Source organism: Oryx dammah, unplaced genomic scaffold, assembly GCF_014754425.2.
Source record: "Oryx dammah isolate SB20612 unplaced genomic scaffold, SCBI_Odam_1.1 HiC_scaffold_2, whole genome shotgun sequence".
NCBI lineage: Eukaryota > Metazoa > Chordata > Mammalia > Artiodactyla > Bovidae > Oryx > Oryx dammah.
In genome coordinates, this window is record NW_024070186.1 from 167,165,774 (window position 1) to 167,183,266 (window position 17,493).

The window sequence follows — 17,493 nt, forward strand, 5'->3', positions numbered from 1 at the left end:
ATCTTCCCCCTGGATTTTGATCAAGATATTTCCAAAACACCATTTTTTGCTGTTTTGTCCAACATTATTAGATATCCTACCAGAAGGATTGTCCTGAATAGTCTAAATTGCCTACTTTAATACACTGGTCTTAAATACCATCCTTGGGTTCCAGAGATTACTTCCAGTTGGTCATGAAGTTCTCCTAGCTTATGTCTCAACACATTTTTGAATTCCACTCACTAACATATTAGTAAGATCTACATTCAAGTTTGCAGTTGGGCTTCTAACTCTCCTCTCTTGCCCTTGAGTTGTCATCTTCCATCAGATAATACTAATTTCATTAAAATGAGTTGGGAAGAGGATGGTTTCATTTTTATATTCTGGAACAGTTGTGGTACATTATTACAACTTGCCTATAAAACTATCTGGGCCTGCTGTTTTATATTTAATTTAAAAATCTATTTAAAAAAAATTATAGATTGGGAGGAAGTTCAAAGATAGTATTGGCTTTCTGGGTGGCGCTAGTGGTAAAGAACTTACCTGCCAATGCTGGAGGTGTAGATTTGATCCCCGGGTTGGAAAGATCCCCTGGAGAAGGGCATGGCAGCCCTCTCCAGCATTCTTGCCTGGAGAATCCCATGGACAGAGGAGCCTGGCAGGCTATAGTCCATAGGGTTGCAAAGAGTTGGACAGGACTGAAGCGACTTACACACACACAGATAGTAGAGAGATGTCCTGTGTATCTTTTATCCCACTCCTCCCAGTGTTTAAATCTTCCACAATTACAGTACAATAACAAAACCCAGAGGCTGACATTGTGTATAGTTCTGTGACATTTTGCCACAGTTGTAGATTCATGTAACCACCACCATCAAACTACAGAACTGTTACATCACCACAAACATCTCCCTTTTTCTACCCTATTGGAGACACACCCACTCCTCCTCCAAGTGGCTACTAATTTGTTCATTTTTATAATTTGTAGTTTTGAGAATGTTATAGAATCATACAGCACATGATCCTTGAATTTGTCTTTTTCCATTCATGCTTTGGAGATCCATCCAAGTCGTTATCTGTATCAATAGTTTGTTCCCTTCTATTGCTGAGTGGTATTCCAGAGTACGGACATACCAGAATTTAACTACGTACTGACCGTAGGCTATTTTGGTGGTTATAAATTGCTCAAGATTCTCCAAACCAGGCTTCAACAGTACATGAACCATGAACTTCCAGATGTTCAAGTTGGATTTTGAAAAGGCAGAAGAACCAGAGATCAAATTGCCAACATCCGCTGAATCATTGAAAAGGCAAGAGAATACCAGAAAAACATCTACTTCTGCTTCATTATGCCAAAGCCTTTGACTGTGTCCAGTTCAGTTCAGTCGCTCAGTCGTGTCCGACTCTTTGCGACCCCATGGACTGCAGCATGCCAGGCCTCCCTGTCCATCACCAACTCCCGGAGTCTACCCAAACCTATGTCCTTTGAGTCGGTGATGCCATCCAACCATCTCATCCTCTGTCGTCCCTTTCTCCTGCCCTCAATCTTTCCCAGCATCAGGATCTTTTCCAATGAGTCAGCTCTTTGCATCAGGTGGCCAAAGTATTGCAGTTTCAGCTTCAACATCAGTCCTTCCAATGAACACCCAGGACTGATCTCCTTTAGGATGGACTGGTTGGATCTCCTTGCAGTCCAAGGGACCCTCAAGAGTCTTTTCCAACACCGCGGTTCCAAAGCATCAATTCTTCGGCGCTCAGCTTTCTTTATAGTCCAACTCTCACATCCACACATAACCACTGGAAAAACCATAGCCTTGACTAGATGGACCTTTGTTGACAAAGTAATGTCTCTGCTTTTTAATATGCTGTCTAGGTTGGTCATAACTTTCCTTCCAAGGAGTAAGTGTCTTTTAATTTTATGGCTGCAATCACCATCTGCAGTGATTTTGGAGCCCCAAAAAATAGCCAGCCACTATTTCCTCATCTATTTGCCATGAAATGATGGGACCGGATGCCATGATCTTGGTTTTCTGAATGTTGAGCTTTAAGCCAACTTTTTCACTCTCCTCTTTCACTTTCATCAAGAGGCTCCTTTAGTTCCTCTTCACTTTCTGCCATAAGGGTGGTGTCATCTGCATATCTGAGGTTATTGATATTTCTCCTGGCAATCTTGATTCCAGCTTGTGCTTCCTCCAGCCCAGCATTTTTCATGATGTACTCTGCATATAAACTAAATAAGCAGGGTGAAAATATACAGCCTTGACGTACTCCTTTTCCTATTTGGAACCAGTCTGTTGTTTCATGTCCCGTTCTAACTGTTGCTTCCTGACCTGCATATAGGTTTCTCAAGAGGCAGGTCAGGTGGTCTGGTATGCCAGTCTCTTTCAGAATTTTCCACAGTTTATTGGGATCCACACAGTTAAAGGCTTTGGCATAGTCAATAAAGCAGAAGTAGATGTTTTTCTGGAATTCTCTTGCTTTTTCGATGGTTCAGCGGATGTTGGCAATTTGATCTCTGGTTCCTCTGCCTTTTCTAAAACCAGCTTGAACATCTGGAAGTTCATGTATTGCTAAAGCCTGGCTTGGAGAATTTTGAGCATTACTTTACTAGCATGTGAGTTGAGTGCAATTGTGCAGTAGTTTGAGCATGCTTTGGCATTGCCTTTCTTTGGGATTGCAATGAAAACTGACCTTTTCCAGTCCTGTGGCCACTGCTGAGTTTTCCAGATTTGCTGGCATACTGAGTGCAGCACTTTCACAGCATCATCTTTCAGAATTTGAAATAGCTCAACTGGAATTCCATCACCTCCACTAGCTTTGTTTTTAGTGATGCTTCCTAAGTCAGCTCTTGGTCTTGTTTTTGCTGACTGTATAGAGCTTTTCCATCTTTGGCTGTGTAGATCACAACAAACTGTGGAAAATTCTTCAAGAGATGGGAATACCAGACCACCTTACTTGCTTCTTGAGAAATCTGTATGCAGGTCAAGAAGCAACAGTTAGAACTGGACATGGAACAACAGACTGGTTCCAAATTCAGAAAGGAGTACGTCAAGCCTGTATATTGTCACCCTGCTTATTTAACTTATATGCAGAGTACATCATGTGAAATGCCAGGCTGGATGAAGCACAAGCTGGAATCAAAATTGCTGGGAGAAATATCAATAACCTCAGATATGCAGATGACACCACCCTTATGGCAGAAGACAAAGAAGAACTAAAGAGCCTCTTGATGAAAGTGAAAGAGAAGAGTGAAAAAGCTGGCTTGAAACTCAGTATTCAAAAAACGAAGATCATGGCATCTGGTCCATGATTATGGCATCACTTCATGGCAAATAGATGGGGAAACAATGGAAAGTGACACACTTTATCTTCTTGGGCTCCCAAATCACTGCAGATGGTGACTGCAGCCATGAAATTAAGACACTTGCTCCTTGGGAGACAAGCTATGACCAACCTAGACAGCATATTAAAAAGCAGAGCCATTATTTTGCCAACAAAGGTCCATCTAGTCAAAGCTATGGTTTTTCTAGTAGTCATGTATGGATATGAGAGTTGGACTATAAAAAAAGCTGAGCACCAAAGAATTGATGCTTTTGAACTGTGGTGTTGGAAAAGACTCTTGAGAGTCCTTCCTTGCAAGGAAATCAAACCAGTCCCTCCTAAAGGAGATCAGTCCTGAATATTCATTGGAAGGACTGGTGCTGAAGCTGAAACTCCAATACTTTGGCCACCTGATGTGAAGAACTGACTCACTGGAAAAGACCCTGATGCTGGAAAAGATTGAAGGCAGGAGGAGAAGGGGACGACAGAGGATGACATGGTTGGACGGCATCACTGACTTGATGGACATGAGTTTGAGCAAGCTCCAGGAGTTGGTGATGGACAGGGAGGCCTGGCATGCTGTAGTTCTTGGGGTCGCAGAGTCAGACACAACTGAGCGACTGAACTGACCTGAATAATAGTGCTATGAATAATCATACACAGGTTTCTGTGTGAACACTTGTTTTCATTTCTCTGGGATAATATCCACGAACGCATTTGCTGGATCACATAGTAAGTGTATGCTTAGCTTTTTTCCCAGTGACTGTAGCATTTTACCTGCCCACAGCAATATATGAGAACAAGTTTCTCCACACTCTTGCCCGCATTTGGTACTGTCCCTGTTTTTCATTTTAACTGTTGTAATAGGTGTGTAAAGTGTTATCTCATTCTCCTACTGGCTGGTACTGCTGAATATCTTTTCAGGTGCTTATTTGCCGTCGTGGGTGAAATGTTTCCATGTGTCTTGTCCATTTTCTATGTAGATTGTTTTTTGACTTAAATTTGTTTTTAGGTTTTTTTTTTTTTTTTTTAAGAAAAGAAACACGGTTATCAAAGGGGAAAGCGATAAATTAGAGGAGTTTGGGATTATTATATCCACACTACTGTATATAAATGTAACAGATAACAAGGTCCTGCTGTATAGCACAGGGAACTAAATTCAATATCGTGTCATAAACTATAATGGAAAAGAACCTAAAAAGAGTGATATATAAATATACACACACACATATAAACTGAACCAGTTTGCTGTACACCTGAAACCAATACAACATTGTAAATCAACTATATTTCAATAGAAAGTTTTCAAAGGGAGGATAATTGCTGGGTTGGTTTCTGCCATACAGCGTAAATCAGCCGTAAGCACACACACGTCCCCTCCCTCTTGCGCCCCCTCTGCGCGCCCATCCCCCACCCCAGGCGGTGGCAGAGCTCTCAGCTGAGCTCCCTGTGCTGTGCAGCAGCGCCCCACTAGCCAGCCATTTACATATGGCGGTGCACACGCATCGGCGCCACTCTCAACTGGCCCTTCCTCTGCTGCGCCCACAAGTCTGCTCTCTGTGTCTCTGTTCCTGCCCTACAAATAGGTTCATCAGTACCCTTCTCCTAGCTCCCATATGTATGCATTAATATCTGATATTGTTTTTCTCTTTCTGACTTCACTGTGCATAACAGGCTCTAGGTTCATCCACTGTTAAATTTTGAGTTGTTCTTGTATTCTAGATATGGGTCCTTTGTCAGGTATCTGGTTTGCAAGTATTTTCTCCCAGGATTTTGTTCTTCCATTCTTTTGACAGGCAACAGCAGACAATTTTGATGAAGTCCGATTTACTGATTATTTTTTTTTCTCTTTTATGAATCAGGCTTTTGGTGTCATGTCTAACAACTCTTCACTAAACCGTACCTGTTGTCTTTCAGGGGTACATTTCAGCCTACAGATGCAGTGAATTTAACAGCTATGAGATACTTTTAGATTTTTAATATTCCTACTGCAATCAGTTTGGGCAGATTGTATTTTTCTGGGAAATATTTTGTTTTGAAATTTATCAGCAAAGTTGAGTCCCCTTTTGAAACCTGTCGTTTTGACTCCTTGTTCCTAGTACTATTTATTTGTGCGTCTCTTTTTTTCTCTCTTGAACCATCCTATTGTTCATTTCTTCATAATTCATTAATTTCCTTCTGCTTTCCTTGGTCTACACCAGGGATCAGCCAACATTTTCTGTAAAGAGCCAGATAGTAAATATTTTAGGCTTGGTGGCTGGAGAGTCTTGGTCACAAATACTCCGCATCATAGCACAAAAGCAGCCACAAACAGCAAGTGAATGAATGCACGGCCGTGTCCCTTAGCACTAATGGACAACTCACCAATGACATTTTCAGGCAGTTCAGTGCTGGAAGTGTCCCATCTTAAATATCACCTGAACTGGGCGTAGAATATAAGTTGACAATTATTTTCTCTTAATGCTGTAAAGGCTTATTCCACCATCTTCTGTCATTGCTGGTAAGAGAATGGTTCCTTGAAAAATCACCTCTTTTCCATTTGTTTTGGTGGCACTGAGGACCTCTGCTTGGGTTTTCCACAGTTCCATGCATCATGGTAGAGGTTTATTTACAGTGTTTGGGAAACACTGTGCTTTTTTGTGGGGGCTGGGCGCACCACACAGCATGTGGGATCTTAGTCCCCTGACCAGGGATCAAATCCACGTGCCCTGCGTTGGAAGCTCAGCGTCTTAACCACTGGACTGCCCGGGGAGTCTCACTGTGCTTCCTGGATCTGAAAACTTTCTCATTCTAAAGTTCTCACTTCATCTTCCTCTTCTCATATTTTCCAGTTAATTTTCTCTTTTGCTATTAGCAAGAAGGCGATGGCACCCCACTCCAGTACTCTTGCCTGGAAAATCCCATGGACAGAGGAGCCTGGTAGGCTGCGGTCAACGGGGTAGTGAAGAGTCGGACACGACTGAGCGACTTCCCTTTCCCTTTTCACTTTCATGCATTGGAGAAGGAAATGGCAACCCACTCCACTGTTCTTGCCTGGAGAATTCCAGGGACGGGGGAGCCTGGTGGGCTGCCGTCTATTGGGTCACACAGAGTCGGACACGACTGAAGCGACTTAGCAGCAGCAGACCAGAGACGAATTAATACATTTTTGTCACCTAAATGTTATGTTATAGAATATTGACACCTATCAATATTTACTTACATAACAAATTCCCAGCCCCAGACATTGGTTTCTGGAAAGATCGCCTGGTTCAATAATGTGTTGTCTTAAATTTCTGTGAATTTTTTTTCATTTCTAGAAATCAGTTCTGGAATTGTGATCATCTTTGATAATCTTTCATGCTAGCATCCAAAAGTCTTGGAGAAAGACTTTCTCCTTGACCAGACTCTACTCAGGCTCCTTTAGAACTCTTCTCAACTAGGTCCTGACTTTTGGGCTTCATGTCTTCATTGTCCAGTTTCAGCAGGTCAGTCCCTTTATCAGGATCTTCCAGAGCTAATCACCTTGACCTCTGCAACTGGGTGATGTCTGATCTCCCTAGCCTGCCTTCAGCAACACTTCTGTTAGGTCAGTTTAGCCAGAATCTCCCTGACCCCTGATCTTTCCTTTTAGTAATCTTCCATCCACTGACCCCTTCTCCCCCCTGCTCCTGGACTCTAAATGCCCACTTCTCCTTGTGAAGAGATGAGCCCAGTCTTTCTGCCCCTACTGCAGTGGTCCCTGCATCTCCAGACCCCCAGTAAAGCCTGCCTAACTGTTCTCTTACAGGTGTCATGGACACTTGCTCCAGTATCAGGGACCCACGGCCACTGTCTGCTGCAGTCGCCAACCTCCCTGTCTGGGTAGTGGGACACGAGCCATGGGAATCGCACACGACTTGGTTGCAGGTGTGCCCGAGGGTTTCCAGACCTTGTAGGGCGTGTATATTCACATCCTCTAAGGGCAGGCCTGTGGCTACTATTTTCAGCAGCTGCCTGACCTCCCCAAGCTCTCGTCTCCTGCACCAGAGGTCACCAGGCTCACTAGACCGAGTCTGGGGCCCCTTTTTGTCTTTCTTAGTAACTTTCTTAATAACTCCTGGGACTTCTCTGGTTAGGGAGCTGGAGCCCACGTGCCACAACGAAGACCTGGCCCAGCCAAATAAAAGTTAAATTTTTTTTAAAAAGTGCTCCTTTGCACATAACTTTGCTTTGCCTTTTAGCTCACTGTACAACAACTGAGTGTGTGTCCTTGGGGCAGAAGCGAAGAGAGAGGAATAGGTTTTCCCTCCGGGATGGAAGCAGGGGGTCAGAGTGCTTGCTGCCGCGGCCACTCACCACATTGTGGAGGCGGGTCCATGGGCACGAAGCCCCTGGCACACAGGTGGACGTAGGCGGCGGCCAGGGTGCAAGCAGGCTGGCGCTCCTGGGTGCCACAGGTGTCCCGGGCGCACAGGCTGAGGAAGGGTGTTGGGTCTACCTGAAATCCAGCACCCAGAGTCAGTGTCCCTGCCCACTGCACCCTGGGGAGTAGCATAGAGGAGGGGCGTAGGCTAGATCGGGGTGAGGGTCTCTTCTATCCCACGGTCCACCTGCTGCACGGCCTCCGCGGCCACACACTCACCACTCCGAAGCAGCTCGCCAGGCTGGAGTGGGGGTCGTGGAAAAAGGCTCGGCAGGTGGGGCTCTGTTCCAGGCATGCTGGCCGAGTCTTCTCCACAGCTCTGCAGTCACCAGCCACCTGGGGGTGTGAACCCAAGACTCAGGCCTCCTGCCTGGACCTCTGTCTCCTGGGCGCCTCCACTGAGTGCCCCAGCTGCAGGAGGGGACCACCACCCCCTCGGCCTAGGATGGAGAACCTCTGAAGCCCTGGAGATGAGGTCCCCACACTGCTCAGGCGCACGGCCAATCCACACGGATGGTTCCCTCTCCACCCCCAGCATCCTAGTGATGATGCCCAGGCCCGCAGAAGGGCGGGCTGGTCAGCAGCTCACCTGCCAGGCCAGGGTGAACTCCTCCAGGCTGCTGGCCACCGTGCCGTCCGGCAGCATCAGCTCGTTGCCAGCCTCATTGTCATTGGTGCCCAGGAGGCCGGCAGACAGGCCTGTGGGGCAGGGAAGGCAGGACGGGCTGTGAGAGCCCGCTGGCCAGGGTCGTGGGCATGGCCAGACCCTGCATCCTCCAAGGCTGACCTCCCTAAACACCAGCCCTGGCTTTGAACCTTCTCTCCAGAGGGAGAGGAGAATAAGGATGGTGAAGGAAGCTTCTGTTCCCCTCCCGGGCCCTTCCCTGTCCACTAGCCCTCTCCCAAGTGGCCGGGATGCAAGCTCTTCAGTGTTCCTGGGATGGCCCAACCAGGTCAAGGGGAGGGGGCAGAACGTGGGGTCAGAGCCCTGGGCTCAAAACCTGGCACCGCTGCTCAAGGCTGGGGACATGGGGGTGAGCAGAGTAACGTGGGTCACCTGTCCCAGGGAACAACAGTGGGGGGATCAAAGAAGGAGCTGACCATGCAGCGTAGCTCCTAAATCAGGGCAACGGTCAACCAGCCGGCCGCACCCAGAGTTGTACACCCCTCAGTTCGATCCCCGGGTCAGGAAGATCCCCCCTGGAGGAAGGCATGGCAACCCACTCCAATACTCTTGCCTGGAGAATCGCATGGACAGAGGAGCCTGGCGGGCTATAGCCCATAGGGTCGCAGAGTCGGACACGACTGAAGCGACCTAGCGTGCACGCACTCCCTGAGGTAGGGGCTGTCCCAGCACTGACCGTGATCAAAGCTGGAAGAGATGGGCTTTGCACCTCTTCCAGTTCTGGGCTGTTCTGATATCCGCTCAGGTTGTGAACCCCCAGGACCAGCAGAGGCCCAAGAGCATCCCTGGGCTTCCCACCCTCACCCTCCCAAGGACACGGAGTAACTGCCCGCTGGGATCGGTCAGCCTCAGCCCCGGAAGCTGACTGCACCGACTCGGAGGCTGCCAGCGGGGGCCCAGACCCACCGTGCTGCCAGATGCTCAGAGTCAGGCTGCAGAGGCCGGTGGGGACGTCGCAGGTGATGGAGACGCCATCCTCACTGGTCAGTTCAATTCTGGGTTCGTCCCTCCTGGTCTTGGCTGGAGGCAGGTCCCTGTCCAGACAGCTGTCCCCAGGCAGGGAGTTGCTGTACAGCCTGTAGGTCTGTGGGCCAGACGGGGGCTCAGACAGGCTTCACGGGGCACATGCATGTGGACATGGCGGGAGGCAGAAAAGATGGCCGGTGACCTTCCCACCCCACTCACCAGGCTCACCTTCAGGCTGGGGTAGAGGGCGAGGATGGTGTGGTTCAGCCCCACGGTCAGTGATGTGAGCCCCGAGCCCGCCCGGGTTAGCATCAGCGAGAACGTGTCGTGAGCAAAGTCCTGGGCCAGCAGCAGGCTGCCACAGCGGTCCCCAATGCCCCACACCCGGCCGTCAAAGGTCACCATGTACCTGGCCCCGGCTACCACGGCGTGGTCTGGGGAGAATAAGCCAGAGGCAGGGTGAGTGGGGCCCACTGAGCCGGCTGCAGGGTGGTGGGGGGCCTGGAGCCCACAGGGCAGCCCAGGGCGTCCCTGCTCCTTGGCTGGTGTCCTCAGGGGCAGCCCACCTGGGGAGTGGGGTCTGTCTCCAGGAACCCCAGCTTCTAGACAACTTGAGCTCTAGGGATGCCCCGAAGTGAACAGTCTACAGCCAAGTCGGCAACAAGAAGGAACCGAGGGGTGATGCACGTTTTAGTACTGGGGACCCTTGGAAACTCCAAGTGAGAAGCCTGGGCACATGTTACATGATGCCGTTCATATAGTTTGTAACAGGCAGATCCACAGACGGAAAGTGGACTGGGGTGTAGTTGAAGGATGGGGACAGACAGCTAAGGGATGCAGGGTGTCTTTTGGGGGTAAGGAAGGTTCTGTAGTTGACCTTGTTGATGGATGCACACCGGCCCCTGAATTGGACACTTTAAATGGACGACCTGCAGCCTCCCAAGGCGATAGAAATACGCAGAAACAAATGGGACCTGATTAAAGTTACAAGCTTTTACATAGCCAAGGAAATCATGAACGAAATGAAAAGACAACCTACGGAATGGGAGAAAACGTTTGCAAACCGATGTGACCAACCAGGGCTTAATTTCCAAAATATAAAACAGTTCATACAGCTCAATAAAAAAAAAAAAATAGAAAAATGTGCAGAAGACCTAAATAAACATGTCACTAAAGAAGAAATAGCCAACAGGCACATGAAAAGATGCTCAACATCATTAATAATTCAAGAAATGCAAGTCAAAACTACAGTGAAACACCATCTCACACTGGTCAGAATGGCTCTCATGAAAAACCACCGTAAATGCTGGAGAGGATATGGAGAAAAGGGAACCCTCCTACACTGTTGGTGGGGATGTAAGTTGATGCAGCCACTATGGAAAACAGTATGGAGGTTGCTCAGAAAAGTAAAAATAGAATTACCACATGATCCAGCGATCCCACTCCTGGGCATATATCCAGACAACTCTAATCCAAAAATTTACATGCAGCCCTGTGTTCATAGCAGCACTGTTCACAAGAGCCAAGACATGGAAACAAACATCCATCAACAGATGAACAAATAAAGAAGATGGGGTACGTGTATACAGTGGAATATCAGCCATTAAAAGGAATGAAATAATGCCATTTGCAGCAACATGGATGGACCCAGAGATGGTCATACTGAGTGAAGTCAGACAGAGAAAGACAGACATATCTTATGTGTAGAATCTTAAAAAAAAAAAAACAGAGATACAAATGAACTTATTTATAAAAGAGCAACAGACTCACAGACTTAGAGAATGAACTTACAGACACCAGAGGGGTCGGGTAGGGGGAGGGACAGTTACGAGAGTTTGGGACTGACATGTACTGGGTTGGCTAAAAGGAACTTTTGGGTTTTTCTGTAAGATGTTACAGAGTGAACTTTTTGGCCAACCCAATACATACCACTATATTTAAAACAGATGACCTACAACAAGGACCTGCTCTATAGCACGGGGAGCTCTGCTCAATATTATGTAACAACCTAAATGGGAAAAGAATTTGAAAACGAGTAAGATATATGTATGGGCTTCCCAGGTGGCTCCACGATAAAGAATCCACCTGCCAGTGCGGGAGATGCAGGGTTGATCTCCGGGTCAGGAGGAGCTCCTGGAAAAGGAAATGGCAACCCACTCCAGTATTCTTGCTTGGGAAACCCCATGGACAGAGCAGCCCGGCGGGCTGCAGTCTATGGGATTGCAAAAGAGTCAGACACAACTTTGAGACTAAACAACAAGATGCGTGCACATGTGTAACTGAATCACTTTGCTGTCCTCCTGAAATAAACACAACACTGTTACTCAACTATACTCCAATATAAAATAAACAGAGACAAATGCCATATGTCACTAGCATGTGGAATCCAAAACATGACGCAAATGAGCCTATCCACAGAACAGACTCACTGTGGCCGAGCGGGAAGGGGAGGGGTGGGGAAAGGACTGGGGTTGGGATCAGTAGAAGCAAACTATTACATGTAGGACAGATCAACAATGCATGTATGGATAGCATAGGGAGCTATATTCCATATCAATAACCATAAATGAAAAGGAATATTTTTAAAAAGCATATGTATAACTGAGTCACTTTGCTGTACAGCAGAAATTAACACAATATTATAAATCAGTGACATCCATACTTCAGAAAACAACAAAAGGATTTACACCAGGTTCCTTGCTGGGAGAAATATCAATAACCTCAGATGTGCAGATGACACCACCCTTATGGCAGAAAGTGAAGAACTAAAGACCCTCTTGATGAAAGTGAAAGAGGAGAGTGGAAAAGTTGGCTTAAAGCTCAACATCCAGAAAACTAAGATCATGGCATCCAGTCCCATCACTTCATGGCAAATAGATGGGGAAAGTGGCTGACTTTATTTTTCTGGGCTCCAAAATCACTGCAGATGGTGATTTGTTTGCAGCCATGAAATTAAAAGACGCTTACTCCTTGGAAGGAAAGTTATGACCAACCTAGATAGCATATTCAAAAGCAGAGACATTACTTTGCCAACAAAGGTCCGTCTAGTCAAGGCTATGGTTTTTCCAGTGGTCATGTATGGATGTGAGAGTTGGACTATAAAGAAAGCTGAGCGCCGAAGAATTGATGTTTTTGAAGTGTGGTGTTGGAGAAGACTCTTGAGAGTCCCTTGGACTGCAAGGAGATCCAACCAGTCCATCCTAAAGGAGATCAGTCCTGGGTGTTCATTGGAAGGACTGATGTTGAAGCTGAAACTGCAACACTTTGGCCACCTGCTGCGAAGAACTGACTCATTTGAAAAGACCCAAATGCTGGGAAAGACTGAAGGCAGGAGGAGAAGGGGACGACAGAGGATGAGATGGTTGGATGGCATCACTAACTCAGTGGACGTGGGTTTGGGTGAACTCCGGGAGTTGGTGATGGACAGGGAGGCCTGCAGTACTGCAGTTCATGGGGTCGCAAAGAGTCAGACATGACTGAGCGACTAAACTGAACTGAACCACACCTCTGCCTCCAAACTGAACTGACCACGTCATTTTATTTATAAAGATGAATGCAAATGGCATTTTTCCATTTGTCTCTCATTTCTTGTCACCCTTGACGGAAGGGTCAGAATTTGTTGAATTGTACCCACAGTTCAAAAAAGACCTGGGTAGCAGGTGGACTGTAACCTCACTGAAGCTACAGCAAAGAGACACAATCACTATTTTAAGAAAAAGTACAAAGGCTCTGTCCCACAGGAGGGAGGTGCCACTTGGGCCAGGCCCTGCCCTCTTCACAGTGAGCAGAAGGGGGCTTGAGACAGGGCGGTTCTGACCTACCGGGCCAGCAGAGGAGCAGAGGCTTGGGTAGGGAGCAGATAAGAGAAGCCCCGTCTGTTGAACACACACCCAGGCCAGCCCATGGTAGCCTCACAAGGAGGGGGTCCCTCTGTCAGGTGTCAGAGCCGAAGGTCATAAGCTGACCCCAGGTCACACATGTGGAACCTGGGGACCGAGCTGTTTCTAGCTGCCCCGCTGCCTGCCAGACAAGTACCCCTGACTCCGGTGGCTCTCACCTGCCCGCATTCCCACCTGTCCTCACCTGTGCGATCACAAGACCCCCCAGGCTACCCACTACTCCTCTCCAAGCCCTGCCCACTGACTTGAGACCCTCCCAGGCGCCAAAGGCATACACCCGTTACCTCCCAAGTGAGCCACGTTGCCCCTCCGGGTGGCAGAGAGGTGGGACGGCTCGCCAGCACACACTTGGAGGAGAGAACGCAAACTCCCAGGCGGTCCCAGCCCCCAGAGTTGTGTCTGCTCCTGGCCCTGCCTCTGGCTCGAAGTCTTGCCTGACAGTCTGGACTCGATTAGTGGCCTTCTGGCTGCAACTGGAGGTCTGTTTTATGCTTTTCCTGCAGAGTCCCCCCCGGAGGGAGCTGGCCTGGTCCTCAGTCGCTCGCCATGCTTCCATGCTGGGCTTCAGGCTCAGGCTGTGACTTTCTGGACAAATGCCTTGGATCTGCAGCCCAGCCCTAGTCCTGTGTGACCCTGGGAAGCCCAGTAGCCTCGCACTCAGCCTGGGAGCAGATGGGCCCAGCACCGTGATGCTAGGGTGTCCCTGTCGTAGCAGGGGATGGTCCCACTGTCCATCTGTCCCTGCCGGGTCAGGCCGCTGCATCCCAAAGGGCAGAGGGGCTCCCAGAGAGGAGGAGCACAGGACTTACATCCAGAGGGGGCCCCCAGCAGGCCATGTTTGAGCCGGTGGTACTCGGCCAGCACACTGGTCCCGTACAGCGCTCGGAGTGGCCGCAGCAGCAGCTCTTCCACCAGGTGGCTGGTCACGCGGGCCACATCCAGGGGCTCGTCCCCTGCCGGCAGCATCGGCAGCATTACCACCACTGAGTGGTCCCTGGAGGGAGCACAGAGGAGCTGGGAGACCCCAGCATGAAGGCCTCCCGACCCTTCCCAAAGTGCTTGATGGCCCAGGCCTCAGAAAGACAGCTTGCCTCAGTGGGGTGTCCGGAGGGCAACTCAAACTCAACAGGCCAGAAAGGAGCCCCACGCCACCCACTTCCAGCACAGCAGGCCGAACAAGAGCCCCAAAGACGCCCAAGCCGCTGAAAGGCTACATCATCTTAGGTGGCCAAAGGGACTTTGTAGGTGTGACCACACTAAAGATTCTGAGACAGGTTAAACATGTGGCCAGTGGAATCACAGTGGACCTTGTAAGAGGCAGGAGGATCAGAGGAAAGATATAAGGACAAAGGTCAGAGGGGAGAAGCTGCTATACTGCTGGCTTTAGAGATGGAGGAGGGGCCACAAGCCAAGGAAAGGTGGCCAGTAGAAGCTGGAAAAGGGAAGGAAAGAACCTGAAATTCATTTTGAAATTCTGACCCCTGCAACCACACGATACTGCATCTGTGTTGCATCAAGCCACTGAACTTTTAGTAACTTGCTGCAGCAGCCACAGGCAACTAAAAAAGCTCTAAGCTGATCCCTGTACCCCAGTCACCCCCCTTACTCCACAGATGAACCCTCCACCCTTTCAGTATCAAAGCCCAAACCCTTGGAGTCATCCCCGCCTCTTCTCTTTCACCACCTACATCCAATCTGTCGGCCAGTCCTACAGGCTGGTTCAGAGTCTGACTGCCTCACGCTCCTCCATGGCTGCCCCTGCCCGGTGCAGCCACCCTCCCATCTTGCCTGGACCATTCTAAACTGGGCTCCCCACCTGTGTCCCCCGCTTCCTGCCCCCAGTCTTTATTCTCTACATGGGGGCCAGAGGGATCTTATTAAATGAAAGGCAGAGCATGTCCTTCCTCAGCTCAAAACCTCCTGTGCATTCCAGAAGCCCGTTATCTCCCTAACTGCTCCCCCTGGCTTCCTTCATACTCCTCCAGCAGCAGGTGCAATTGCTCCCCCAGGCCTTTGCACAGGCTTTGCCCTCCTCCTGGAACTCTCTTCCCATGACTACACCCAGCTCACTTCCTCACCCTTCAAGGCTCAAATGCTGCCTTCTCACTGAAGCCAACCATGGCCTCACTCTTTAAAATGCTCCCATCAGTGTTTTCCCTTGCAGTCCAGTGGTTAAGACTCTGCGCTTCCACCGCAGGGGGCGTGGGTTCAGTCACTGGTTCGGGAACTCAGATCCTGCATGCTGCGCCACATGGCCAAACTAATCAATTCATTTAAAGATTAATGTTTAAAAAATGCCCCATGTCCTTTTTTTTTCCTGTGGCATTTAGATAACATACTAACTCAGGGGCTTCCCAGGTGGCACGAATGGTAAAGAACCTGCCTGCCAGTGCAGGAGATGTAAGAGAATCCCTGGGTCGGGAAGATCCCCTGGAGAAGGGCAAGGCAACCCACTCCAGTATTCTTGTCTGGAAAATTCCATGGACCGGGGAGCCTGGCGGGTCACATCCATGGGTCACAGAGTCATACCTGACTAAGGCGACTTGGCACACACACTACCTCAAAGGTGGGTAGACTACGGTCTGTAGCCAAATCCAGCCTGTGTCCTGTTTTTGGACAGCCTACAAGCTAAGAATGGCTTTGACATGTTCAAAGAATTCTTAACAGAAACAAAAGACCAAGGCTACATGAGAGGCCAGCTAGCTACAAAACCTGTACACATCACTTCTCAGGCCGTTTACAGAAAGGCTTGCTGCCCCCGAGGGGCAGATAACCTGGTCACTGTCTCCCCAGGCAGCCAGGGGGAGGGCCAGAACCTGTCCCACTCACCACTGCGTCTGCAGCATCTAAAACCCCACCTGCTCAGAGAGAGCGCTTATAAAATATCTGCAGAATGAAGACCAGACCTCAGTTTTCTGATCTGTAAAATGGAGATGAAAATGCCTCTGGAAGGGGAGTGGATGAGGTAGAAGGTGTGCCTGGCATGGGGCAGGGCCTCGGAGGGGAAGAGTCACCTGGCCGAGAAGCTGTACAGGTGCAATAGGGGTCTGCAGAGCTGCCTCAGTGCCCGTGAGAGCGTGGCGTCGGCCCAAGACAGCATCTGGTGGGCGGCCTGGATGGGGTGGGGGCCGCGAGAGCAGTCAGGGCCATCCCCGCCTGACAGGCCACCTCCCGCCCCTGTGCCCCACCTCACCAGCTCCAGGGCGCCCCCTGTGGCCTCCAGCACTGTCCCGAGGGGCCCGGACCCCCAGGTGCCCGGCATCCCGGACACCCAGGCCTGCAGCTGCCGCAGGGCCTCCTCTGCCCACTCCCGCCATACACCGTCCAGCGGCTGCACCGTCACCTCCAGGTAGGCGTCCTTCAGCGTGGCCAGGGGCCCTGCAAAGGCAGCCACCGCCCCCCGTGAGGCCTCCTGGGCCTGGCGGCAGGTGCACGCTGCTGGCCGCCTCCCAGGCCCATGCAGGGAAACCAGCCCGCCTCTCCCAGACGACCCGGGCCCCCAGGAAGGAAATAGAGCCTGCAACCTAGAATGAGGTGGCGGCACTAGAGACTGTGGACATCCACCCAGCAGGCCCAGACTGCCCGTCTGCAAGGCCTGTTCGCAGGGCGGCCCCTGGCTGGGTTCTGGGGGCGTCCTACCATTCCCAGACCTAGTGAGAGGGCCTTCCTGGGCCTGGGGTGCACAGACAACACGCTGAACACCCCCTTTCCTTCTGTGAATCTGTGACATCTGTCTGTGCCAGGCAGGGGCTCCCACCTGACTGACCTGCAATGAGAAGCCTGGGTGTGGAGCCTCTAGTGAGCTCCCTTGGGCAGTTGATGTCTGACATGTGTTGCCACAATCTGAAGCTGGGGGTGCTGAGGGCATTCTGTGCACCCCCACTGGGGGACAAGTCTGGGAGCTCGTTGTTGGGGGGGGATCTCCCTGGAGCCTCCTCTACACCTGTCCCTCCACAGTCTGGCTCTGCTTCTTGGCCCTACGGCTGCAGGTGCAGCTCCAAGCTGAGAGCCGAGTCCTAGTGAGTCATCGAGGCCAGGGTGGCCCTGGGATTCTGACTAGACACACAAGCAGGGGTGAGAGGATGCTGAACGGCCAGTCTGGCCCAAGCACCGGCCACTCTCAGGATGGCCACCCTGGTGCTGGGCAGGGTCCTGGGGTCCCCCACTGGGCCAGCTGGTGCTCCCGGACCCTGGGAGAGGCTGGAGGGTCCCGGTGTCGCCAGGAGGGCGCTAGGGACAGCAGCCGTCACAACCGGCGT

The 17,493-nt window shown here is 50.1% G+C and overlaps 1 protein-coding gene across 1 annotated transcript in view; it reads right to left on the reverse strand.

The window, feature by feature from the left end:
- Window positions 1-17,493, reverse strand: part of LOC120882450 — a 165,715-nt gene that overhangs the window by 6,219 nt on the left and 142,003 nt on the right. The window contains 8 exon segments of the mRNA XM_040266466.1: window positions 7,618-7,759; window positions 7,904-8,020; window positions 8,274-8,383; window positions 9,276-9,453; window positions 9,564-9,769; window positions 14,044-14,228; window positions 16,249-16,346; window positions 16,428-16,612. Of these exon segments, the coding sequence (XP_040122400.1) occupies window positions 7,618-7,759; window positions 7,904-8,020; window positions 8,274-8,383; window positions 9,276-9,453; window positions 9,564-9,769; window positions 14,044-14,228; window positions 16,249-16,346; window positions 16,428-16,612 (1,221 nt within the window).